General features: G+C 39.8%; 1 protein-coding gene across 3 annotated transcripts in view; it reads left to right on the forward strand.

The window, feature by feature from the left end:
• BLVRA (biliverdin reductase A) overlaps positions 1–27,067 on the forward strand; it is a 144,012-nt gene that overhangs the window by 51,044 nt on the left and 65,901 nt on the right. For 2 of the 3 annotated variants that reach the window (XM_053926451.1, XM_053926452.1), the window contains exons 3-5: positions 16,630–16,760; positions 17,275–17,396; positions 19,776–19,895. In XM_053926451.1, coding sequence (XP_053782426.1) covers positions 16,641–16,760; positions 17,275–17,396; positions 19,776–19,895 — 362 coding nt within the window. In that variant the 5' untranslated portion in view covers positions 16,630–16,640. The remainder of the gene's footprint in view (positions 1–16,629; positions 16,761–17,274; positions 17,397–19,775; positions 19,896–27,067) is intronic. The other variant, XM_024558214.3, reaches the window with a different exon arrangement.

The raw sequence follows: 27,067 nt of genomic DNA on the forward strand, positions 1-27,067 counted from the left end.
ATAATAGACCCAACTGAGAATGAAAGATACACATGGACTAAAAGTAAAGGGATGGAAAAAGATATTTCATCAAATGAAAATGAAAAAAAAAAAGCTGGGGTAGAATTACTTATATCTGACAAAATAAATTTGAAACAAAATCTATAGTAGGAAACCAACAAGGAAAGTACATAATGGTAAAGGGAGCAATCCAACAAGAGAATATAACCCTTATGAACATTTATACATCCAATATATGAGCACCTAAATTAGTAAAGCAAATCTTGATGGACAGAAAGGGAGAGAAGTCAGCAATACAATCATAGTAGGGGATTTTAACACCCCATTGATATCAGTGGATAGATCTTAAAGAAAGGGTGGCCTTAAAGGACTCATGAGATCAGATGGATTTAATTGATAACTTCAGAGCATTTCCTTCCAAGATAGGAGAATGTGCATTATTTTCAAGTGCATGTGGAACTTTTGCTACAGGAGATCACTTATTAGGACACAAAACAAGTTTCAGTATATTAAGAAAATTGAAATCATATCAAGCATCTTCTCTGACCATAGTAGTGTGAAACTAGAAATCAATCCCAAGAAAAAAACACTGAAAACTCCACAAAGGGGAAATAACATCTTACTAAACAATGTGTGTGTTATCAATGAGATTAGAGAAGAAATCAAATGATACCTTGAAACAAATGAAAATGAGAATACAACAATAATAAAAGGGAAATTTATAACATCTCAAAAAACAAGAAAAATCTCTACTTAGTGAAATGACATATTGGTGATATTGAACAAGAGATAATCTCAGTGTATACAATAAGATTCATTAAGTGAGTTGAAAAAATTTACCTAGCCAACTACTCAGAGCTTCACTATAATCAGTGTGGGGTGGGGGACTGTATATGAATTATGCCCGACTAAAAAGAAAAAGATATTTAAGCCTATGTTGATTTCATTGACTCTCCTATAGATAAACTTGAGAAATAGTAATATTGAGGTTAAAGCAAGGGCTAGGATTCATTTGAATAATATATTCTAAAATATTCTATAAGACCTGGTTCACTGTATCAGAGAATCAAAATGCGTATATATAGTGTGCCAGTTACATCAAAAGTCCCAAAATACTTTGGAAAAGAGTACTGTCTCCTAAGTAATTATGTTTCTTCATAAAAGAATATTTAGCATGCCAACAATAAAATCAGCTTTCAAATATTAAAAAAAAAAGATACCAGAAAAATCTCAAGTAAACAATCTACTTTACACTTAAAGGAAGTGGAAAAAAAGAACAACAAAAAAGCCCAAAGTGTGTAGAAGGAAGGATATAATAGAGATCAGAGTGCAGAATTGAGGTGGGGGGGAGGGGTAGAAAGAGAACAACACCCAAATAAAATCAGAAATGAAAGAGAAGTAAGAACTGATACCAAGAAATATGAAGCATTGTAAGAAAATAGTACAAAACTATTTTCCAACAGATTGGAGAATCCAGGAGAAATGCATATGTTCTTCAAAAAAAAAAAAAAAAAAACAGTGTTCTAAAACAGAATTGGGTAGAATCAGAGAATCTGAGTAGACAGATTACAACTAGTGATATTAAGGCAGTAATAAAAAATTCCCACAAACAAAAGTCCTGAACCAGATGGCTTCACAAGTGAGTTTTACCAAACATTGAAAGAAGTACTAACATCCGTCTCTCCCAAACTATTACAAAAAATTCTAAAGGAGAGAAGAATCCTCACTCATTTTATGAGGCCAGCATTATCCCAATTTCAAAACCAAATAAAGACACTACAAAGAAAGCAAATTATAGGCCAATATCCCTTATGAACATAGACACTAAATTGCTCAACAAAATATTAATAAACTGAATTTAACAATACATTAAAGAGATCATATGCTATGATGAAGCAGGATTTATTTCGGGGATGGAAGATTGGTACAATATCTGGAAATCATTAAATGTGGCACACTACATTAAAAAAATGCAGGAAACTTCCAGCCAAGATGGAGGCATAGATAGATACACTTTGCCTCCTCACGCAACCAAAATGAGGACAACAACAAATTTAATAAAAGAAAAATAACCAGACCTGCCAGAAAATTGAACTCTATGGAAGTCCAATAGCCAAGGGGTTAAAGACGAAACATTCATTCAGATTGGTAGGAGGGGCGGAGATGCAGGGGTGGAGAGGACATACTGCAAGGTGGCAGCTGGTGGGCCAGGCAAGATGGCAGCTGGTGGAGTGGGCAGTCCCATATTTGCATGTGGATAAACCACGAGGAACAACTGGGGAGTGAGACAGACTGTGCAAACCTGGGTTCCAGTGCAAGGAAATAAAGCCTCAAAACCTCTGACTGAAAAACATCTGTGGGGGTTGAAGCAGCAGGAGAAACTCCCAGGCTCACAGGAGAGTTTGTTAGACGCACAGGGTCCTAGAACATGTACACAAAACCACCCACCTGGGAATCAGCACCAGAAGGGCCCAATTTGCTTATGGGTAGCAAAGGAAGTTACTGAAAGTGTGCAGAGAGCTGAGCAAGCAGCCTTATTCCCTCTCAGACCCCTCCTCCACATACAGCACTACAATGCAGCAAGGTGGGTTGCCCCACACTGGCGAATACATAGGACTCTGCCCCTTGCTACGTAACAGGAGCGCCAGGACAAAAAAATATGGCCCAAATGAAAGAACATATCAAAGCCCCAGGAAAAATACAAGTAAATGATGAAGAGATAGCCAACCTATCAGATGCAGAGTTGAAAACACTGGTGATCAGGATAATCTGGAAGATGGTTGAGTATGGTTGCAAAATAGAGGAAAAAGTGAAGGCTATGAACAGTGAAATAAAGGAAAATACGCAGGGAGCCAACAGTGACAGGAAGAAAATTGGGACTCAAATCATTGGTTTGCAGCAGAAGGAAGAAATAAACATTCAACAAGAACAAAATGAAGAAACAAGGTTTCAAAAAAATGAGATGCTTAGGAATCTTGGGGTCAACTTTAACCGTTGTAACATCTAAATCATAGGGGTGCCAGAAGAAGGAGAGGAAGAGGAAGAAATTGAAAACTTATTTGAAAAAATAATGAAGGTGAACGTCCCAATCTGACAAAGGAAATAAACTTCTAGGAAGTCCAGGAAGCTCGGGAGTCCCAAAGAATTTGGATCCAGGGAAGCACACACCAAGGTACATCATAATTATATTACCCAATATTAAACATAAGGAGAGAATCTTAAAAGCGGCAAGAGAAAAGGAGACAGTCACCTACAAAGGAGTGCCCATAAGACTGTCAGCTGATCTCTCAAAAGAGACCTTACAGGCAAGAAGGGACTGGCAAGAAGTATTCCAAGTCATGAAAGGCAAGGACCTACATCCAACATTACTGTATCCAGCAAAGCTATCATTTAGAATGGCAGGGAAGATAAAATGCTTCTCAGATAAGGTCAAGTTAAAGGAGTTCATCATCACCAAGCCCTTATTGTATGAAATGTTAAAGGGACTTATCTAAGAAAAAGATAAAAAATATGAACAGTAAAAATTACAGCAAACTCACAGTTATTAACGACCACACCTAAAACCAAAACAAAAGCAAACTAAGCAAACAACTAGAACAGGAACAGAACCACAGAAGTGGCGATCACATGGAGGGTTATCGACCGGGGAGTGGGAGGGGGAGAGGGGGGGAAAGGTACAGAGAATAAGTAGCATAAATGGTAGGTAGAAAATAGACAGGGGGAGGATAAGACTAGTATAGGAAATGTAGAAGGCAAAGAACTTATAAGTATGACCCATGGACATGAACTATAGGGGGAGAATGTGGGAGGGAGGGGGTGGGCAGGATGGAGTGTAGTGAAGGTGGGGGGGGAATGGGACAACTGTAATGGCATAATCAATGAATATATATATATATTTAAAATGATGTAGTTTATTTAACAATGGAATACTACTGATCTGTAAAAAATAAGGGAATCTTCACCTTTGCAACAGCATGGATATACCTGGAGAGTTATTATGCTAAGAAAAGTAAGCCAGTCATAAAAAGACAAGTGCCATATTGATGCAGATCCGGGCCAGCAGGATCCTGTGTCGTGGTTGCAGTAGACAAATACACACGGACTACAGAAATCCTGTGGAGAAAAAGGGACGGCATGGCCACTCTCTTAAGTGAGATAGGGCAAGAGGGCCACAGAGAGCCCAAGAGAGAGGGCCAACCCCTGCCTGGACAGGCTTTTGCTGCTTTTCTGGGCGCATTACCTCCTCATTATGCACAGGTTCACTGTAGGTGATTACCTTTCACAGACAACCAAGGTCAGAATGCTGGTAATTACTTCAAAGAGAAGGATATTACAGCTCAAGGGGGAAAGTGGTTGAACTGATTACACTCCATACTTGGGAGATTTGGCACAGACTTCACGAAGTTAAAGATACTCAGTAAAGATTTGCTGCCTCAGTCCAGGGTGAGGGAGTTTTAGCAAAAGCAAGTCTCATAGCATCCTAGGTACAATGCAGGCCTGATTCCCCATGGGAGAACCTATCTGTGGGCGTGGGTCCTGCCTGCCGAACCTTGCTCCCCACTGGCTTTTCTGAGTGGGGACTGGGCCACATTTCCCACATGTGGAATGGTTCCCTATACCATATGATCTCACTTATTTGTGCAATCTAATGAAAAAACTACAAAGGACAGACTGTCGGCTCTCAGGGGAAGGGAGGTTTGGGGGCTTGGTGAAGAGATTAAGCAAAGAAAAAACTCAGACTCAGACTAAGTCTACAGTAGCGTGATTGCAGAGAGAAGGTGGTGAGTGGAGTTAGAAGAGGGTAAATGGGGGATAAATGGTGATGGAAGATGACTTACGGTGCTAAACACAATACAGTATACAGATGATATATTGTAGAATGGTTTATTTTTGTGTATGCTGTAATTTGCTGATCTAGTTTCATTTTTTTGCATATATCTGTCCAATTTTCTCAGCACCACTTATTGAAGAGTCTGTCTCTATTCTATTGTATGCTTTTGCCTTCTAAAGCAAATATTACTTGACTGTAAGGTATGGGTTTATTTCTGGGCTTTCAGCTCTGTTTCATTGATCTATGTGCCTGTTCTTATGACAGTGTCACACTATTTTGATTACAGTGGCCTTGAAGTATAGTTTAATAACAGGTATTGTGATGAGCTCCAACTTTTATTCTTTCTCAGGATTGCTGAGGTTATTAGTTATTCTTTCTGGTTCCACGTACAATTTTGGTAACTTTCCTAAATATGTGAAATACACTGTTGCTTTTTAATTAGGAATTGCATTGAATCTATAGGTTACTTTAGGTAGTATATATATTTTAATGATGTTAGTTCTTTAAATCCATGAGCACAGTGTTTGCTTCCACCTACTTGTGTCTTTCTCAATTCATATTGAATGTACTATAATTTTCCCAGAACAGGTCCTTTACCTTTTTGGTTAAATTTATTTCTAGTTACCTTTTCTTATATTGTAATAATAAATGTGATTGGTTTTAGATTCTCTTTCTGATAGATAGCTCATTATTGGTATATAAAAATGATAGTGATTTGTGGATTTTAATTTTGTATCTTGCTAATTTCCCAAATTCACTTATTAGATCTAGTAGTTTTTTGGTGGATTGTTTGTGTTTTCTATGTAAAATATAATGTCACCAGTGAATAGTGACAGTTTTACTTTCTTCTTTCCTATTAGGATGTCTTTTATTTCTTCTCTTTGTCTGATTGTTATGGTGAAGACTGCCAGTACTATGTTGAATAAGAGTGGTGAAACCAGATAACCCTGTCTTGTCCCTGAGCTTCAGGGAAATGCTTTTAGTTTTGCTCATTAAGTATGATGTTGGCTGTCGGTTTGTTCATATGTGGCATTTATTATGATAAGGTATATTCCTTCTATTCCCACTTTACTGAGAGTTTTTATTGTTAATGTGTGCTGGATTTTTGTGAATGCTTTTTCCGCATCTAGTTACATGATCATGTGTTTTTTTTTTATTGTTGATCAAATGCAGTTGTCTTCATTGTCACTCAGCCATGTCCCCCCACCAACCCTGCCTCCCACCCTCTCTCCCTTTGCCTTTACCCACGTGTCTTTTCTAAATGTTCCTTGATGACCTTCCCCTTTTTCACCTGTTATCGTCTCCCCCTCTCCCTTCTGGTTATTGTCAGTTTATTCTTTATGTGAGTGTCTCTGGATATATTTTGCTTGCTTGTTTATTTTATTGATTAGGTTCCATGTATTGGTGAGATCATATGGTATTTTTCTTTCACTGCCTGGATTATTGCACTTAACATAATGCTCTCCAGATCCATCCATGCTGTTGCAAAGGGTAGGAGCTCCAACTTTGTTTCTGCTGCTTGGTATTCCATGTGTAAATGTAACAGTTTTTTGATCCATATTTACTAATGGGCACTTAGGTTGCTTCCAACACTTGGCTATTGTAACAGTGCTTCTATGAACATTGGGGTATATAGGTTCCTTTGAATTGGTGTTTCAGGATCCTTAGGGTAGTATCCCAGCAGTGCTGGATCAAAAGGCAGTTCCATTTTTAGTTTTCTGAGGAAATTACATACTGTTTTCCACAGTGACTGTACCAGTCTGCATTCCCACCAGCAGTGTACTAGAGTTCCCTTTTCTCCACAACCTCACCAGCACTTGTTTTTGTTGATTTGTTTTTGATGACCATTCTGAGCAGTGTGAAGTGGTTTCTCAATGTGGTTTTAATTAGCATCTCTCTGATGGCTAGTGATGCTGAGCAGAGCCACTGCATCTTTATCCCCCCAGTGACTTCAAGCCTTCAGGTCTCTCCTGGAGCGAGACTGGCTTCCCTGCTCTGGTAGAGGAGGGAGCTGAGAAGTTACATTCACTGATCTGGTTCTCCTCCAAAGCTCCTGCTGCAGCCAGTGTGTCCAGCATGATGTGCTAGGCCAGGGACCGTAGCAGCCCTGATCCTTGTGCAGGTCCCAGGGACCTTACTGTCCCTACGCAATCTCCTTACCATCTGGTTTTCAACGTCTTCAGCAGTCTTTGGCTTCCAAACTTTATAAGTTAGGATTCTGTTGGCTGTTGACTCTGTTTTTCAGAAGATCAGCTAGGTGTCCCAGTTGGGTGCACTAGCAAGAGGGTTCAGCTCCCACCTACCTCTCTGCCATCTTCAGAAAGCCGCTTCTTCATTTTTGAAAGAAAGAATCTTCAAATATAATCTTCAGTTTTAGAAGATTATATTTTTCTAGATATTTATCTTTTTTCCCCAGATTTCATAGATCTGGGCATATAGTTGATAATAGTAATTCCTTACAATCTTTTATGTTTCTATGGTATCAGTTGTAATCTCTCCTCTTTCACTTCTGATTTTGTTTATTTGGGTCCTCTCTCTTTTCTTCTTGAGGAATCTGCTTAAAGGCTTGTCGATTTTGTTTCTTTTCAAAGAACCAGCTCTTGGATTTATTGATCCTTTGGATTGTTCGTTCAATCTGTATGTCATTTAATTCTGCTCTGATCTTGGTTGTTTCCTTCCTTGTACTTGCTCTGGGCTGTCTTTGTTTGTTGTTCCTCGAGTTCTTGTAGGTGTAGTGTTAGGTTGTTCATTTGAAATGTTTCTATTCTTTTGGCTGTGAACTTCCCTCTCAGGACTGGCTTTGCTGTGTCCCTCTCAGGACTGGCTTTGCTGTGTCCCATAAGTTTTGGACTGTTGTGTGTTCATTTTCATTTGTTTCCAGAAGTGTTCTGATTTCTTCCTTGATCTCATTATTCACCTGTTCATTGTTTAATAGCATGCTATTCATTCTCCATGAGTTTGGGTGTCTTGGGATTTTTTCCTTGAGGTTATTTCCTAGTTTTAGAGCCTTGTGGTTCTGGAAATGCTTGATATGATTTCAATTTTCTTGAATTTGGTGGGGCTTGTTTAGTGTCCTATCATGTGGTCTATCTTTTCAAGTGTACATGTTCCATGTACACTTGAAAAGAATGTGTATTTTCCTCCTTTGAGATGAAAAGCTCTATATATATCAGTTAAGTCCATTTCATCTACGGTTTTGTTCAATGACACAATATCTTTGTTGATATTTTGTTTGGAAGATCTGTCCATGTTTGATAGTGGGGTGTTAAAATCCCCTACTATAATTGTGTTGCTGTCAATATCTTTCTTGAAGTCCTCCAAGATTTTCTTTATGTATTTGGGTGCTCCTGTGTTGGGTGCATATATATTCACAATCTTTATGTCTTCCTGATAGATTCTTTCCTTGAGTATTATGAATTGACCTTCTGGGTCTCCTTTCATGGCTTTTTTTGAAGTCTGTTTTGTCTGATATGAGTATTGCTACCCTCCCTTTTTTTTTCCTGTCAGTTTGCTTGAATATTTGTTTCCAGTCCTTCACTTTCGGTCTCTGTAAGTCTTTTGTTCTGAGGTGGGTCTCTTGTAGGCAGCATATGTGTGGGTCATGCTTTCTTATCCATTCAGCTACTCTATTTCTTTTGTTTGGAGCATTTAATCCATTTACATTTAAGGTTATTATTGATAGGTACTTATTCATTGCCATTTTTTTGTACCCGTGTTCCTGTCTCTCTTACTCTTTTCCTTTCTTAAAGCAGTCCCTTTAGCATCTCTTGTAGAGCTCGCTTGATGGAGGTGTATTCTTTCGGACTTCTTTTGTCTGGGAAGCTCCTTATTTGGCCTTTCATTTTAATTGAGTCTTGCTTGGTAGAGTAATCTTGGTTGCAAGCCTCTGGCTTTCATTACTTGGAGTATTTCTTGCCATTCTCTTCTGACTTGGAGAAATCAGCTGCTAGCCTTAATTGGGATCCCTTGTATGTTACTTCCTGTTTCTCCCTTGTTGCCTTTAAGATTCTGTCTTCATCTTCGATTTTGCTGTTTTAAGTATGATGTGTCTTGAAGTGGGCCTGTTTGGGTTCCTTTTGATTGGGACTCTGTGTTTCCTGGATTTGTGTGACTTTTTCTCTCATCAAATTAGGGAAGTTTTTCATCGTTACTTTTCCATCAAGGGAGGTTTTCTGTCCCTTGCTCTTCTTCTTCTCCTTCTGGTATCCCTATTATATGGATATTGTTACATTTCGTGTTGTCTTGCAGCTCCCTTACTGCCTGTTTGTTCTTTCTGAGTCTCTTTTTTTTTTTTTCTTGCTCTATCTGGGAGTTTTTTTCTCATGCTGATATAGTTCTCACTCAGTTCCTTGTAGTTGTCTTGTGAGCTCCTTGAGCATCTTTATAGCCATTAATTTGAATTCTGTATTGATAGTTTGGTTACCTACATTTCGTTTATCTCTTTTAGTGGGGAGTCTAAATCCATTCCTTTTGATTGCATGTTCTTTTTTTGTCTCCTCATTTTAGGTGACTCTCTCTGTTTTTTTCTGTGCTTCCTGATGTTTCGCTTTGGTAGCTGTCTTTGTAGGGTGAACTTCTATGGTAGGAATTCTATGAGGTTCAGTGGTGTGGTCTGTGATCTCCTTGACTGGACACTCTAGGTTTGCCCTTTCTTCTGTTCGTTGTGGCTTTCTTACTGTACTTGGGTTTGTACCTTTTGGTGGTTACTTTATGGTGGTTTTTCTCTGCTAGCAAGTATACTGATGTTCACAGCTCTCACCTATTGTATGTGATCAGTGGCAGGGGGTTGCCAAAATGGATTAAGACATCAGGAGAGTATTTTGTGTGATTTAAAGTACCAGCAAGTAGAGAACAGATAAGAGATTATTTGGATAAGTATAGCATTAACTGTGATATTTCACCCAACTAGCCACTTTTTATAAAAGGCAAAAGACAGATAAGACTCTTGTTAGTGGGGAGGATGATTGTGATCTGAATCCACAAAACAGAGCGCTCATGCAAGGTTAAATTATGAGATATAATGGGATTAAAGCATAGAAGGTAGATGTAGTGTGAGAGCCAATAGAGTTGACCAGAACAATAGTAATGCTTAGGATTAAAGTGAAGCAGGCTAAGATCATGGAGGGTTGCTGTGTAGTATGAACAATTGTATGGAACAACAATTAAAATAGTACTGGAACAACAATCATATGACAAGAAATATATGATTTGGATAACCAGAATAGAAAGTACCTGATCAAGAGTTGTGTGTTATTGGAACACGGGTGAAGTGAAAGAAGGAAAATTGAAGTACAATAAAGAGAGAATAAGGAAGACCAGTCAAGCAATGCAATTAAACAGGGAAATAAAACGAGGAAAACTAAACATAAGGAAGAGAAATGAAAAAATACTGATAAAGTAAAAGTAGTAAAAAATAATTGCAAGATAATAATAATACACATACACGATAAAATGCTAGCTCTGTGTGATAGCAAAGTGACATTTGTCTTAGTTTCTCAGTCTTTGGGGTTAGCCTTGTGCTCCCCCTTTCCATCTGTCTCTGGAACCTTTGTAACTCTGAGTCTTACTGTCTCCCTTGGAGGAAAAGAAAGGGTGGGGGGAGAGGATCCAAAAAGGGAAAAAAAAAAAAAAAAAGATGATAATAAGCCTCCTGCTGATTTTAAACCTGTTCAGCGAGTTCTGCTGTTCTTCCTAGGTGCCACAGGAAGAAGGGGGCTGGGCTTCACTTTTCTCCCTTTGGTTCTGAGAGGATAGGGACCAGGTCTGGGTTGCAATATTCACAGTTTCCTGGCCTCTGGCCAGGTGTTCTGTGAGCTGCCAGGCTCAAATCAGCCACTTAGCTGCTTGCAGTGTAAGTCAATCTTTGGCATAGACCCTGAGTCAAGTGGGGCGCACTGTACTGCCCAGCCCCTCACTCTGGGCACGCAGTGTGAGATAGGCGGGGTACATGGTTCAGCTCAGCTACTGTCTAGGCACGCCGGGCCAGAGAGGCAGGGCTCATGGTTCCCTTCCTTCCACCACTCACTGTGGACACGCGCAGCTGAAATCTCCCTAGGAGTGCTCCAGCTGCTGCTGGAGAGTTCCTTACAAAGCAGCTGCCCGCCGCTGTTCTTAACAAGCACTTTCCAACCATTCTGGAGACTACCCAAGTTCAGTGTTCTACACGGCCCAACTCCTCCCTTCTCCAGGTTTCACCTGGCACCTCAATTTTTCTAGTTCCAGTGTCCACAGTCCCAGTGGATGTGTACCACCTCTGTGTGTCTCCCACTTGTCTCTACTTCCCCCAGTGACTTCCAGCACTCAGATCCCTCCTTGTGCCAGGCTGCCCTCCCTGCTGTGGTAGGGGAGGGAGCTGGTGCTATAACTCTCCTCCCCGTATCCTGCAGCAGGCCGAGTTGGGGGCCGCAGCAGCCTTGGTCCCAGGGCACATCCCAGGGACCTTACCATCCCAGCATACTCTGCTCACTGTCTGTTTTTCAATATCCTCTGCAATTTTTTGCCTCAAAACTTCATATAAGCTGGGATTCCATTGGGGGTTCATTCTGTTCCTTGGAAGATCAGCTAGGTGTTCCAGCTGGGCACAGAGAGAACTGGGCTGCACTCCGCCTACCTTGCCACCATATTCCTGTCTGGTTGCTTTTATCTTATCCATTTCATTTCATTCTTTTTCTGGTGATTTCTCTTGTTCTTTTTTCTTGGGAATTTTTCTTTGTCCCCCTATTCTGTTTCTGAGTTGATCTTCTATGACTTCAAAACTTTTTACGATGAAGGTGTGTTGTTGGACTCCAAGGCACAATCCTCTAGATCACCTGACTTCTCTGATCAAGGAATGTTTATTGTGGATTATGTGTACCTTTTATTGTTTTTGAGGCTTGAATGCTGTTGGCCCTTCTGTTAGTTGAATTAACCTTCAGATGGGGTGACTATAAGGATAAAACTCATTCACCGTATATGAAATGTGCAGGGGCTGCTCCCTGAGGTGTAGTTGTTCCCAATAGGTTCTTATGCCTGCTGGAATCTCCTTTTGGAGTTATTGCTTGTGTGCTTAGTTGGGTTGAGCTCTGGGGTGGTCTGAAACCCACCACTGGTTGTGTTAATTCTGGGTCCGCTTGGGAGGGGTTCAGGTACAGGTCACTGTCACACAGACATGTGTGTGACCATACTTGGGCTACCTGTCTGTAGCTACCATGTTGTTTACAGGTTGTTTCTGCATCTCCTGGACTCGAGTGTCCATGGGAGGGGCCAATCTGTGTAAAAGGATTGGCTTCTTTTAGCTTACAGTTGGGGGTACCTCTGTAAAAGGACTGAGGCTCTCTGAGGTCCATCTTCACCTGTCGGATACTTTTCTGCCCCTGAGGTTCTCTGATCTTTCTCCAGAGCCTTCCCAAGAGAGACTGTAGAATGACCCCAGGCTAGCTAAGATAGGGCCAGTGGGTTCCCTGTTTGGGGATCATGCAGTCAAGCCCTCAATGAGGTGAAAGTAGCCCCTGCTCCAAAAACAAACCCCTCAGTCTCTGATGACAAGCAGTCTCCAATGCTAGTTCTCCTTAGGGGTGCTCTCTGCAGGTTCAGGGTGTATACAGCCAGATATCCCCTTTGCGGGACTAAGCTCAGGTGCCCTGGGCTCAAGGGAATAAAGTCTTTCTTGGGGATGATGTTGGTTCAGGCTAACCACTTCATCCTGGTCTCAATAGCCTCTGAGGGTCATATACTTTAAATGCCTTCACTGTGAACCACTGTTTGTTTCCCGTGTGGATCTGTAACCCACAGTGGTATGCAGCATTTGGCAGGGTTGATCCAGTCTTCCATTGGGGGTGGTGCCTGCAAGCCTGCAGAAGGTGGGGTGGATACTTCTTCACCTTCCTGGAATAGCACAAGCTGAACTTGCGGGGGAGCATATATCTGTCTCTCTGCAGTGTGGCCACATAACCCAGCACATCCCTTTTGGCTTCTGAACAGAAGCCTTCCTGGTAGACAGTTTGAAAATTCCAGCTCTGTGTGGGTCCCTGTTCCCCCTAGACCATGGAACCAGGCAGGACAGGGCTAAATAGCAACTCTGCCTGGCACTCTGATTTCTCTACGTGGCTGGTCTCAGTAGGGCATGACAGAAAGTTCCAGACCCACAAAAGCTTCAAACCCAATAGGACAGGGCCAAAAGTCCCAGCCCAGCTTATTAGCTCCTCTGCACCACCAAACTGAGCAGGATGAAGCCAAAAGTCCCTGCCCTGTGAAGCTCCCCTGTGCTGATGAACTCAGCAGGATGATGTAGGTCGAGTGGCTCAAGGGGTGCAGGGGGGGAGAGGGGGTGCTAGCTGTGCACTGGTTGTGGGGAACACTGGTTCTCTTTCCCAAACCACACAATCTAGTCACTGGATCTCTGCCAAAAGCTTCCCCAGAAAATAGAGGGTCCCTAGAAGTCCTTGTTGGGTGTATCCAGCAGACCACTTCACAGGACCTGAGTATGGCTGCCTGTCCTCAGCAGTCGGAGTCCAAACTGTGAACTCCCCTGGCTAGGGCTGTAACAATATAAGAGTTGTCTCTCGTAGGGTGCAGTTTGAGTCTCCCAGGTGTACTGAATCCAAAGTGATTTCCACTGCCAGATACTAAGCACACTCTTTTTTACCTATGTGTTACTGTGGGTTGGGGATCCCTGCATGGGTTGAGACCACCCTTAGGGGGAGGGACTTCTTCAGCTACTGTATTCTTCTGGCTTTTTAGCTGCTGGCTGCACCTGCATTCAGGGGCTATCCCTTTCTGCATCTCTGTCCTTCTTACCAATCTATGTGTATTTTTCGTGGTTATAATATTTCAGATCAGCTAGTCTTCAGTTGGTTTTTCGGGTTGATTGCTCTGTAATTTAGCTGTAAATCTTGTTTGGGTCTGAGAGTAAGTGGGCATGGCTTCCACCTACTCTGCAGCCATTTTTGAATCCCCCCACTATAGCTTTTATTATTCACTTATCTGCTGAGAGGGACTTAGGCTGCTTCCAAATCTTCACTACCGTAAATACTGCTGCAATGAACATAGGGGTGCATAAATCCTTTCAAATTTGTGTTTCGAGTTTCTTTGTATGTATTTCCAGAAGTGTAATCACTGGGTCATAAGGCAGTTCCATTTTTATTTTTTTAAAGAAACTTGACACTGTTTTTCACAGTGGTTGCACCAATTTGAATTCCTACCAACAGTGTATGGGGGTCCCATTTTCTCCACATCCTTGCCAAAACTTGCTTGTTGATTTTTTGGTGATAGCCATTCTGACAGGTGTGACATCTCATTGTGGTTTTAATTCGCATTTCTCTGATGATTATTTTTTCACATGTCTATTGGTCATATGTATGTTTTCTTTGAAGAGGTGTCTATCAGATCCTTTACCCATTTTTAATTGGATTTTTTGTTGTTGCTGAGTTGTATAACTGCTTTATAAATTGTGGATTTTAACACCTTATCAGATGAGTGAGTAAGTTCTTCTATACAGTGAGTTGTTTTTTCATTTTGTTGATGATTTCCTTTGCTGTGCAAAACTTTTTAGTTTGCTATAGTCCCATTTGTTTAGTTTTCTTTCGTTTCTCTTGTCTGAGGAGATACATCAGAAAAAACATTGCTACAAGAAATGTCCAAGATTTTACTGCCTATGTTTTTTTCTAGGATTTTTATGGAAGATGCCCAAGTCTTGATCCTTTGAATATGTCCAGCTGTGGGCAGTAGGAGCAGTGAGTTTCAGTCAAGGGAATAGGATTTGCTGACATAGAAGTAGCAAACAGTCATGTGTGTTCTGCATACTTTCAAGTTGCTTGGAAAGTCAGAATCCTACGATTATATGGTGGAGGACATAACTTGAAGGTGATGCATGAGAAACATGCTGGAGTCAAGTTGTTGAAGGTCATCTATGTTTTTTTGTGTGTGGTTTTTTTTTAAGAACTTGGATATTTTTCTCCCTTTTGTTGGTGTTTTATTTTTTTTAAGATTTAATTTATTTATTTTTAGACAGTGGGGAAGGGAGGGAGAAAGAGAGGGAGAGAAACATCAATGTGTGGTTGCCTCTCATCTCCCCGCCCCACCCCTGACCCACTGGGGACCTGGCCCACAACCCAGGCATGTGCCCTGACTGGGAATTGAACTGGTGACCATTCGGTTCACAGGCTGGCACTCAGTCCACAGAGCCACACTAGTTAGGGCTGTTGGTGTTTTAGATCAGTTTGGGTTTCTGTAATAAAGTCCCATAGACTGGGTGGCTTATAAACAACAAACATTTATTTCTCACGATTCTGGAGGCTGGAAGTCAGATATCAGGCTATCAGCATGGTTGGGTTCTAGTGAGAGTCCTGTTTTGGGTTTCAGACTGCTGACTTTTATACCCTCACAGGAGCAGAAAGCAGAGAGAAGAAGCAAGTTCTGTTGTGACTCTTATAAGAGCACTAACCGTATTCATAAGGGCTCTAACCTCATGATCTCATCTAATCCTATGTACCCCTCAAAGTCCTCACCTTCAAATGTCATATTGGGGAGCAGTGTTTCAATGTATGAATTTGGCATATGAAATTCATACGAATATGAATTTTCCAACTGACAGTCCCTAACATTTGGAAAAATAAAGGGCTTAAAGCAGGGAGGGATCTTAATTTTTATCTTAAGCAGTTGTTTTGGTAATCCTTTCAGTGGTCCCCAACCTCTGGGCCATGGGCTGGTACCAGTCCAGTCTCGTTAGAAACTGGGCCACACAGCAGTAGATGAGCTTGAATCTAATGCGCTTGAATCATCCTGAAACCATCCCCCTGCCCTGGTCCATGAAGAAATTGTCTTCTACGAAACCAGTCCTTGGTGCCAAAAAGGTTGGGAGCACTGCTTTGGATAACACATGGGAAAGGTGAGATTAGAAGCAATGATACCAGCTGGTGACTAACCACATTGTGAGGCAGGAGATAAAGAGGTCGTGGACCAAGAGTAGAATAGTGGACACAAGAGAAGTGGCAGAATTAGTGAAAAATGGTGACAACTGGATAGCAAAGGTAAAGTAAAGGGCAAATCTGGGTTGACATGTTTCTGTGCTCATAGAGACATTGAAGAACTGGGTTGAAGGAATGTGTAGAGATAGTTTCCATCAGTTTGAACTATGTTGAGTTGCTGTATAACTTTAAAAAGTCTTTTTGATTTTTCACTCTAATACTATTCATATATAGCCTCCAGCAGTATACTTAAGTGATAAATAATCTACCATAGCAGAGTGGGACTAAAGTTGGTTGAAACTCAGAAAACTACATTATAATGCAGAATCTAAGGTGACATCTCATGGTTTGCCCATTTTCCCTATATGCCTGTATCTTACTAAGTATCTGTAGCCTCTCAGTGACTCCTGGATGTATCAGAGTCACTTGTCCACTGGATGAAGGATTCAGAGAGACAGAAATGCCAGACCATGGCCTATGTATGGCTTAAAGTGGAGAATCTCTCATCATTGGAGAGGTGGCAGTATAAGTGGAGAGCCAAATGAGAGGAGTCTTTTCCATGGATGACATAGGTGAGAGCACTTGCAAAAATATGAGGTCTGTCTGGAAAAAGTCCAACCATTGTTAATATAATGAGAACAGTTTGCACGACATTGATGTAACCTGGCAGCCAAGGAGAGTGGACTGGAATGTGCCTCTGTGAACAATGACGACTTAACTGTACTAGTCAGTGGGGGCAATAGATGCTGTTGAATGAGCGTGAGTACTGTGTGGCCATTGTATTCAAAATGACCAAGCGAGCACAGCAACAACTCTGCATCAGATTTTGTATTAAGTTTGAACATTCCTCTACAGAAACTACTTTGATGATTCAGAAGGCCACAGCTATGTGCAACTTGGTGATTGGCAGCTTCATCACGACAACGTGCTCACTCATGTATCAAGTCTCGTTCAGAGTTTTTTGCAAAAAACATCAAATCACCCAGGTGACTCGAACCCCCTACAGCCCAGGTTTGGCATGCTGCGACCTCTGGCTTTCCCTAAAACTAAAATCACCTTTGAAAGGGAAGAAATTTCAGACTGTTGATGAGATTCAGGAAAATATGACCAGGCAGCTGATGGCAATTGGGAGAACTGTGTGAGGTCCTAAGGTGCCTACTTGGAAGGGGTCTAAGGCATCATTGTCCTGTAAACATTGTTTCTTGTATTTTGTATGTCCTTTAATAAATGTCTCTGTTTTTCCTATTACATTGTTGGATACCTTCTGGACAGACCTTGTATGTTTTAGATGTCTCTGTGAACTTGTATTTTAGGGAGTGTCTTATCCCACGCTTACGTGCTGCAGCTTGTTGTGTGTTCCTGGATTGGCTCCGTTTTTTTGCTTGTCTGGATCATGACTTACTCTACCAATATGTCTTTTTTTTTTTTTCCCCCCCCCTGCTATTTTCTGCTGGATCCCTGGATTGTTTTTAAATCCCACCTTGGTTTTTTGTGTTTTAGCCTGAGAAGAATTTCGGCGTGGTGGTGGTTGGTGTTGGCAGAGCTGGATTGGTGCGGATAAGGGACTTGCAGAATCCACATGCTTCCTCAGCACTCCTGAACCTGATTGGCTTCGTGTCTAGGTGGCTCAGATTTGCTTTATGCTTCATAATTCATGGGAAGCCTAGTGAGATGGAGTAGGCCTTGGGACACAGAGATTTTCCAGACCTGGGAAAGAGAGAACCAGCTCTAGGATTATTCCAGAGAACTTTTCTCAGGGTCAGTCCCACAAGATCTCAAGTTTGGATGGGTCTGAAAACTGAAGAGTGCTAGGCTTTCAGCTTGGATATACAGTGAGTTAACCTAGAAGGGACTATAAAAGCAAAGGCAGGGAGATGAGCATAGGGGGAACACAAGTTGGGCTGGCTTGAAAGAAGGCTTTAGGTATGCAGTAGTTAAACATTACATCAGTTACTATAACAGCTATTCATGCAGTAGCCCTGAGCTTTACAAGCCTTACCAACTATTTGACATAGATACCATTATCATTATCAACCCCACCTTATAGATAAAGAAACTGAGCCACAAGAAGTTTGAGTAATTTGCCCGAGGTCACACAGCTGGAAAGTCTAAGAACTCAATTTACATCCAGGTTTATTTGATACCAAAGCCCATCTTTTAAAAACCTTATATTCTTTTTCCTTTGATACTTTGAGCCCTGCTTTTAGGCTTCATTTCTCTTCTATAACCAACCAAAACCAAACTCATCACCGTGATTATTATTTCTTGCCCCATGTTCAGCTCTTTCCTCCACCCCCCACCACTTCCTCATACACACAGTACTCACCAGATCAATGCTGTGTAACATCATTTATCAATATTAATTGTGACCTAGATGTAGGCATTATGTTGACTGAGGAAATGTGGTGGTGAGCAAGGTAGGCATATCTCTACTTTTCAGTGCTTTAGGGAAATCAAATACATAAAGCATAAATAACTATGTGATAGTCCATGCAGATTTTTAAATATTTTAATTTATGGGACCTGCTGTCTTCCAGTTTGCCTGTCTCAAAACCAATCTTTTCCTTTAAGGATTTAAACTGGTGTTTGGGCCACTAGGGAGGCTCAGAAGTGCTGGAAATATGCTATTGGTGAATCTTAGCAAGATTATAAGGGAGCTGCACACAAATGAGAGATCAAAGTTGTTGTTAGCCATACTATGACTCTCATTGCACCTCTATTTGAAGCTCTGATCAAGCATGATGAAGTAGAGCTTCTCTTTTTCTATAAGTCCCTGTCCTATGCCAACTGGCTGTCATGACTGAAGCAGTGGTAATTTCTAAAATACCTAGGTCATGTGGGAAGATAGCCAGCTTATACTGCTTTACCACACCCCTGCCATTATCACACTGTTCCCCTTCTCATATATCCTGTTCCTCATGGCCTAAGCCATGCCTTCTCCCCAGGAAGACTTTACTGAAACCCTAAACTAGGTGTTCCCTGCATTCCATGAATCTCCCACATGTACTCCAGGGCAACATTTCTCATGTTACATTTCTGTTGTTGTTATATCAATATATGCATATCTGTATCTTCCTCTTTTTTTTTATGACTGAACTCACTGGAAGCTGAGAACTTTTAGTTAATTCTTTAAGATCTTCCCTGTCGTGCCTGCCATGTATTTGGCAAACAGTAAATATTGGTCAAATTTAGCAGAGTAGATTGGGTGGCCCCCATAGAAAGAAACCTATCACAATATCTTTTGGCAGCCAAACTTACCCAAATGCTTTCTGCCTGCTGCAGCTTGAGTGGAGTTCTGAGCTGACTGAGAGCCTTCTGCTGCTGCCCTGTCTCCTCTATGGCACTCATCACTCCAGCCTCTGCACTAGGGTAGTGTGCTGATGACCAGGGTTCTCAGTTCTTGTAAATCAGGAGTTCCTTCTTACTTTGTAAGAGTCAACACAATTAGGATTCCTGTTATGTCTCTGCTACTGGTTAGCTGTGGCAGCTACTTCTTCCCAGGGCTTTGTCAGTTCACTTGTAAAGGAAGCAATGATACTTACCTTCCATTTGACCATCACAAGATCATGATGTATATGAAGGACCTTGAAGTCACACAGCAGTTTGCACCTCAAAGGAGTTAGTATATTTGAGCTGGTTTGGTAGCCATAGTTTTGGGTCAGGTACTTGGGGCTGGCAGTGACCATAGAGATTATTCCTCTTGAGATAAAGTATCAATTATTTTTATTTTAGATATGAAGTGATTCGAAACTCCCACATAATACAAGCTGTTAGCAGTAGTATCAGCACTCAATGTCAGGTCCCTTGACTTCAAACCTGAGGCTATGTTTTTCACTCCATCATGGAAAATGCTCTGAAAGTGGAGGGAGGAAATTAATTTCTTCATTTCTAAAACCTGATCATCAGGACCTTGTTGGGAAGAGGGGAGAAAGATGATGCTCATTTATTCTAAGCCAGTGTTCTGCCTACTTTTAAGGGCTATTTCTGTTACTCTCAAATAGACGAGAGCTCAAGTGTATTGATGAAGTCCCACAGATTTCTTTGGAAGATGCTCTTTCCAGCCAAGAGATTGAGGTTGCTTGTATCTGCAGTGAAAGTACTAGCCACGAGGACTATATCAGGTAGGTTCCAATGCAGGCAGTTTTTGCCTTACACAGTAATGTGGGGCTATAAAAGTGACTGGCAAGATGAAGTCTCAGAAAGGGGTCTTAATAGCCAATGAAAAAAATTACAGTGGATCCATGATATTTAAAAATTGTTGTCAAATGTTGAAAACTCTCACTATTGGTTATAAACGTATAAGGAAATGAAAAATGTAGTAAAGCTAATGTTTGTTTAGCACACTATAATTTTAAACATTAGAAACATTAAGGATTAAGGTGTTTTATTTTTTGTAAAGAAATTATAGTAGTTTGAACAGTGTTTGCCTTTTTCTCATCATATAACTTAGGATATAGAGCCAATGTCTTTTCTGCGCCTTGGTGAATTGTCATAATTTTTTCTAAGTTTGGATAAGCTTCCAAAATTTTATCCTTTGCACTTTAAACATTGTGAAATATCTCTGAGAGTTCCTTTAACATGAAGTGTTTCAGCTATGAAATAAGGAAGTAGTGGTGGCATCAGAGAGAATAGATGACATTTTTATAAAGCAAGAGAAGCAAAAGGTCTCCTGCCTCACCTTTGAAGGAAAAGGCTAGAGCCCTTCAACCATTTGGTGAGATTGAGCATGGAAGGAGGACCTGGTAGCAAACAAGGCCATGCCAGCTATCTCCCTGTATTTCAGCTTTCCCTCTAGGTTCTTATGTTAAACTACATCTGCTATACCCTAGGAGTAAGCTGCTCCCTCTTTACCATGCCAACTGTTGTGTGAACAGAAGCTCCTTTATTTAGTTTTCTTTAACCTTATTTGGTACCAGAGTGTGTTTTCTTTTAAAAAGTGATCATATAATTCCCATGCTTGTACTGTTGACCTTTGAACAATACAGATTTAAACAGCACAGGTCCATTGATATGTGGAGTTCTTCAATAAATATATTGTAAATTTTTTGGAGATTTAAGATAATTGAAAAAACTTGTAGATAAGCTGTATAGTCTAGAAAGTACCAAAAAAATTTTAAAGGTATGTCATGAATGCATAAAATTTATGTAGATAGTAGTCTATTTTATCATTCGTTACCATAAAATATACACAAGTCTATTATAAAAAATAAAAAGTTAATCCAAATTATGCACACAAACACAACCATACATGGTAACCATTAGCAGTTGAGAGAAATGTAAACAAATATAACGATGAAATACTAAATCATAACTGTATAAAATTAACTGTAGTACATACTATATTACTGGTACATACTATATTACTGTAATACTTTTGTAGTCATCTCCTGTTGCTTTTGCTCAAGTATTGTGAATATCCACTAAAAATGCTGTGTGACACTAACCATCTCCAGCTGAGCTGTATGTGTCTCTCTAGTAAGTTGCATATCACAGTAAAAAGTGATTCCTTGCAGTTTTTGTATACTTTTCATTGTGTGTAGTAGGGTACAGGTTTGCAAACCTGTATCCTACTACACAAAATTGGACCTATACCAAGTGTCACTAGTGATGCTGGAAGTACTCCCAGAAAGCTGAGAAGAGATACGACATTGCAACTGCAGCAGCAGTTGCCTGCCATTTCAAGACAAATTAGTCTGGCATAAAGATCATTGTGGAAAAATAAAAATTTGGGAAGCTGCTGCAGCATGTGCAAAAACCTTGTACTTTTTGTGAAGTACCTTTTTACCTTGTATTGAAAATGATGAAATAAAACCAGAGGCATGGATACATGGAACATACTAACATATCTCATATCTCAGAGGGGCGGGGGTGAGGGGAACTGGGAGAAATTAGCCAAAGAACGTACATAGTTCATGGACACAGACAGCAGTGTGGTGAAGGCTGGGTAAGGGCAGCGGCTGGGTGGATGTAGGCAAACGGGGAGAAAATGGGGAACATTTAATAGTGTCAATGATAAAAAAAGGTAAAAACAGTGCAGGATTGTTATAAGAAAGGCATGCCTATAGACTCTAATATTATTTGGAAAAAAGTGAGTTATTGTATGACAATTAAAAGGAAAAGGAATGTGAAGGATCTAAAACTAGAGAATTAATGCCAGCAAAGGAAGGTTTGATAAATTTAGGAAGAGATTGGCTTTAAAAATGTCAAGATAACAGATAAGCAGCTTCTACCAAGAGGCAGCAGAGAAGTTCTCAGATGCCATTGGGTATAAGAGATACCTACCTGAAAACGTTTGTGATGCATATGAAAATGCCCTATTCTGGGAAAATACAATGCCACAAAAGGACATTTGTTAGTAAGGAAGAGAAGTGAGCATCAGGATTTAAGGGAGGAAGGGATAGGCTAACTCTACCCTCTTATGCAAATTCATCAGTTTATGATCAGGATTGCTTTTATCTATAAAGCCTGCTAACCCATGAGCCTTGAAAGGAAAAGTACCATATTTTGGGGGCTATAAGACTCACCCCCCCAATTTGGGAGGAAAAGGGGGGTGCATCTTATAGTCCAAATATGGCTTACCTGGCTCGCTGGGGTGAGGGGGTGGTGGCGGTGGAGCGGGGTTTTTTTTTTCTATTTTCCTCTAAAACCTAGGTGTGTCTTATGGTCCGGTGCATCTTATATTCCAAAAAATAGGGTATTTTGGTTATACAAGAAGGCATGGACAACAAGAATTATTTTTCTATATTGGTTCTATTGATATGTTATCTCTTGCCAAGTCAAGAAGTACCCTGCCAATAAATGACTGCCTTTTAAAGTTCTTTTGATTTTGTACAATGCCTCTGGTCACTTAATAACCCCATGAGCTCAACACCAGAGGCACTAAATTGGTCTACTTGTCCCCAAACATGACATCTCTAATTCAGTCTTTACATCAGGGAGTCATAAAGATCTTAAGGCTCATTTTATACTGTACTCTATGGAAACATATGGAAACTGTACTCTACGTTCAGTACTATGGAAGAGAACCCCAATAGCGAAAGTATCATGAAAGTATTGAAAGATTACACCATTGAATATGTTATAGAAAAAGCTGTGAAATCTATCAAGCCTAAAACAATAAGTCTTGCTGGAGCAAACTGTGTCCATTTGTTATGCATAACTTCACAGAATTTATAACAGAACCAACCAAGAAAACCATGAAAGAGATGTTGGATATGGCAAATAAAATGTGTGAATGGGTGAAGAGTTTTAAGATATGGATCTTGGAGAAATTCAAGAGCTAATAGACACTACACTAGAGTAATTAACACAAGAGGACTTGATAGAGAAGAATTCTTCTGAAACAAAATGATGAGAAAGAAGACATAGAAGAAGCACTGCCAGACAAAAGATTGTTATTAGACAATCTTGCAAAAGAGTTACAATTATTCAGGACTGCTTTTGACTTTTATGATATGTATCCTTACATGACATGGGCACTGAAACTAAAACAGTGGAAGAACACTGGTATTATATAAAAAACATTATTAGAAAAATGAAAAAGCAAAACATCAGGCAGAAGTATCAGTGCCTCTCCTGCCTCCCCTACATCCTCTCCCTCTTTCACCTCACCACCCTTGAAACATGACCAACCCCTCCTCTTTCTCAGTGTACTCAATGTGAAGATGATGAGGATGGAGATTCTTATGATGATCCACTTCTACTTAATAATAACTAACCATCATGTTATGCAGTAAATAATCTTACTTGTTTTGTAAGTGTGTCTTCCTGTGAAAATCTAGTAACTGTTTGTCAAGAACTGTATGAGACTTACTTTGCTTTTGCTATCATAATCATCACTTAAGTATTCATTATGTAGAACTTTATTTGTTTGACTTGTATGCACATGGATAGACTTTTCTTACCTAAATATAAGGTGAGTGATATTTAATATCAAATTAATATTGTCATCATTACTGTTTTATAACTTTGCTTTCAAAGAACTACATTACTGCATAGTATACCTCACTCGTAATTGGAGAAACTGCCTACCAGCCTGTTATCACAGCTAAGTGATTAAAAAATGTAAGAGTGTTTCTAATACTGCATTATGAATAAGACTAATGCAGTATAGACATAGAAATTTTATGATTTATTCATTAGCATAGCTGAGGCTCTCATGAAGCAGCTGCACCAATTACATTAATCTACCATAAACCAGTTATATTGCTGCTGCTTCATTATCAATGCTTGAATCATTATACTTGTAAATAAATATGAATTTCATTTTCACATGCTTTCATTTTTGATGTCTAGTGTTTATAATATGTATAACACGTACAGTATTTTTTATCATGTCTGACAATATTGATGTAGGTAGTGACATGGTTTATGATTTATCTTGTAAACAAACAAACACAATGTCAATAAATGCAGTAAAATACTGTATTTTCTCTTTCTTATGATGTTCTTAATATTTTTAATTAAATTTATTGGAGTGGCATTGAAAAATAAGATCATACAGGTTTCAAGTCTATGTTTCTATGATACATGGCCTGTATATTGAATTGTGTACCAGCCACACAAAGTCAGATAATCTTTCATCACCATGTATTTGTCCCCCTTTTACCCTTTACTAACACCCCACACCCTTCCCTCTGGTAACCACCATACTGTTGTCTGTGCCTATGAGTTTCAGTTTTATACCCACATATTAGTGAAATCATATGGTTCTTAGCTTCTTCTAACTGACCTATTCCGCTTAGCATAATATTCTCAAGGTTCATCCATGTTGCCGCAAATGAAAGTATTTCATTCTTTCTTATGGATGAGTAGTATTCCATAGTATATATGGACCACATCTTCTTTATCCAGTCCTCTGGTAAAGGACACTTTTGTTGTCTCCATGTCTTCGCCACTGTGAATAATGCTATAGTGAACATAAGGGTGCATATATCTTTTTTAAAAAGATTTTATTTATTTTTAGAGAGAGGGGAAGGGAGGGAGAAAAAGAGGGAGAGAAACATCAATGTGTGGTTGCCTCTTGCACATTCCCCTACTGGGGGCCTCTTGCACAATTCAGGCATGTGCCCTGATGAGGAATTGAACCGGCAACCCTTTGCTTTGCAGCCCAGGGCTCATTCCGCTGAGCCACACCAGCCAGAATAGGGTGTATATATCTTTGTGAATAAATATTTTTAAGTTTTTCAGGTAGATACGTAGAAGAGGCATTGCTGGGTCATATGATAGCTCTATTCTTAATATTTTGAGGAACTGTCATACTGTTTTCCATAGTGGCTGTGTCTGCTTACGTTCCTACTGGTAGTCAATGAGGGTTCCTTTTTCTCCGCAACCTCTCCAACATTTGTTATTATGTGTCTTATTGATTATAGCCATTCTAACAGGTATGAGGTGGTATCTCATGGTAGTTTTGGTTTGCATTTCCCTAATAGCTAGTGAAGTGGAACATCTTTTCACATATCTGTTGGCCATTTGTATGCCTTCTTTTGAGAGGTGTCTGCCCATTTCTTAATTGGATTGTTTGTGTTGAGTTGTGTGAGCTCTATATAGTTTGGATATTAACCCCTTGTTGGAGCTGCTGTTTGCAAATATCATAGCCTGTTCAGTTGTTGCCTTTTGTTTGGTTGTCAGTTTCTTTTGCTGTGCAGAAGCTCTTTAGTTTAACATAGTTTAACATAACATGCATTTATTTTGGTTTTTACTTCCTTTGCCTTTAGGGTCTAATCCATAAAATATTTTCTATGACCAAGATCCATAAGTTAGTTAGTACCTATGTTTTTTTTCTGTGTATCTAATTTATTGTTTCAGATCTTATATTTAGGTTTTTGATCCATGATGATTTAATTTTTGTACATGGTGACAAACTGGAAAGTAGCTTTATCCTTTTGCATGTGGCTTTCCAGTTTTCCCAGCATGATTTATTGAAGAGGCTTTCTTTCTTCTATTTGTGTTTTTTGCTCCTTTGTCAAAAATTATTTGCCCATATACATGTAATTTTATTTCTGGGCTCTCAGTTCTGTTCCATTGGTCTCTGTGTCTGTTTTTCTGCTCATAACAATGCTGTTTTGATTGTCATAGCTGTGTAGCATGATTTGAAGTTGGCAGTATGATACCTCTGGCTTTTTTCTTTTTTCTCAGGATTGCTGTGGCTATTTAGGGTCTTTTGTGGTTCTATACAAATTTCATGATTTTTTTGTTCTACTTTTTAAAATGATATTGGGATCTTTTTAGAGAATTCATTAAAATTATGTATTGCTTTGGGTAATATGGCCATTTTAACTATGTTGATTCTTGTAATCCATGATCATGGAATATCTTTTCATTTCATTGTGTCTTTTCTAAAAAAAAATTATTTTAAAGAGAGAGGAATAGCAGAAAGGAATGAGAGAGAGGGAGGAAACATGGACTGATTGTTCCACTCATTCATGCATTTATTGGGTGATTCTTGTATGTGCCCTGCCCAATGATCAAACCTAAAATGTTGTTGTTTTGGGACGATACTCTAACCAAGTATCCAGCCAGGGCCCATTGTATCTTTTTCAGTCTCTTGTAATAGTCCTTTGTAGTTTTCAGTATATGAGTCCTTCACATCTTGCATAAAGTTTATTCCTAGGTGTTTTATTCTTCTGGTTGCAATTGCAAAAGGAAATTTTTTGCATTTCTTTTTCTGCAATTTCATAGTATACAAGAGAGCAGAGGAATTTGTACATTGATTTTGTATCCTGTAACTCTACTGTATTTCTGTATTGCTTCTAATAATTTTTTGTAGGACTCTTAGGGTTTTCTATGTACAGAATCATGTTATCTGCAGAAAGTGACACTTTTACTTTTTCATTCCCAGTTTGATTGTTTTTTATTTATTTCTCTTGTCTCATTTCTCGGGCTAAGACTTTCAAAACTATGTTGAGTAAGAGTGCTGAGAGTGGGCATCTTTGTCTTATTCCTGATTTTGGAGGAAAAAGTTTAAATATTTCACTATTGGACATGATATTAGCAGAGCGTTTGTTATATATGGCATTTATTACGTTGAGGTACTTTTTTTCTTTTTTTAAATATTTTATTGTTTATGCTGTTACCATTGTCCCATGTTTTCCCCTTCACCCCCCTTCACCCATCCCACCCCCCACTTCCATAGTCAGTCTCCACACCCTTGTTCATGTCCATGGGTCCTTTGTATATGTTCTTTAACTAATCCCTTCACCTTTCAATCAGTCCCCCCTTCTCCCCTTCCCCCTTATAGCTGTCATTCTGTTCCATGATTCTATGCCTATGGTTCTATTTTTCTCATTAGTTT

The sequence above is a fragment of the Desmodus rotundus genome, chromosome 6 (assembly GCF_022682495.2).
Source record: "Desmodus rotundus isolate HL8 chromosome 6, HLdesRot8A.1, whole genome shotgun sequence".
NCBI lineage: Eukaryota > Metazoa > Chordata > Mammalia > Chiroptera > Phyllostomidae > Desmodus > Desmodus rotundus.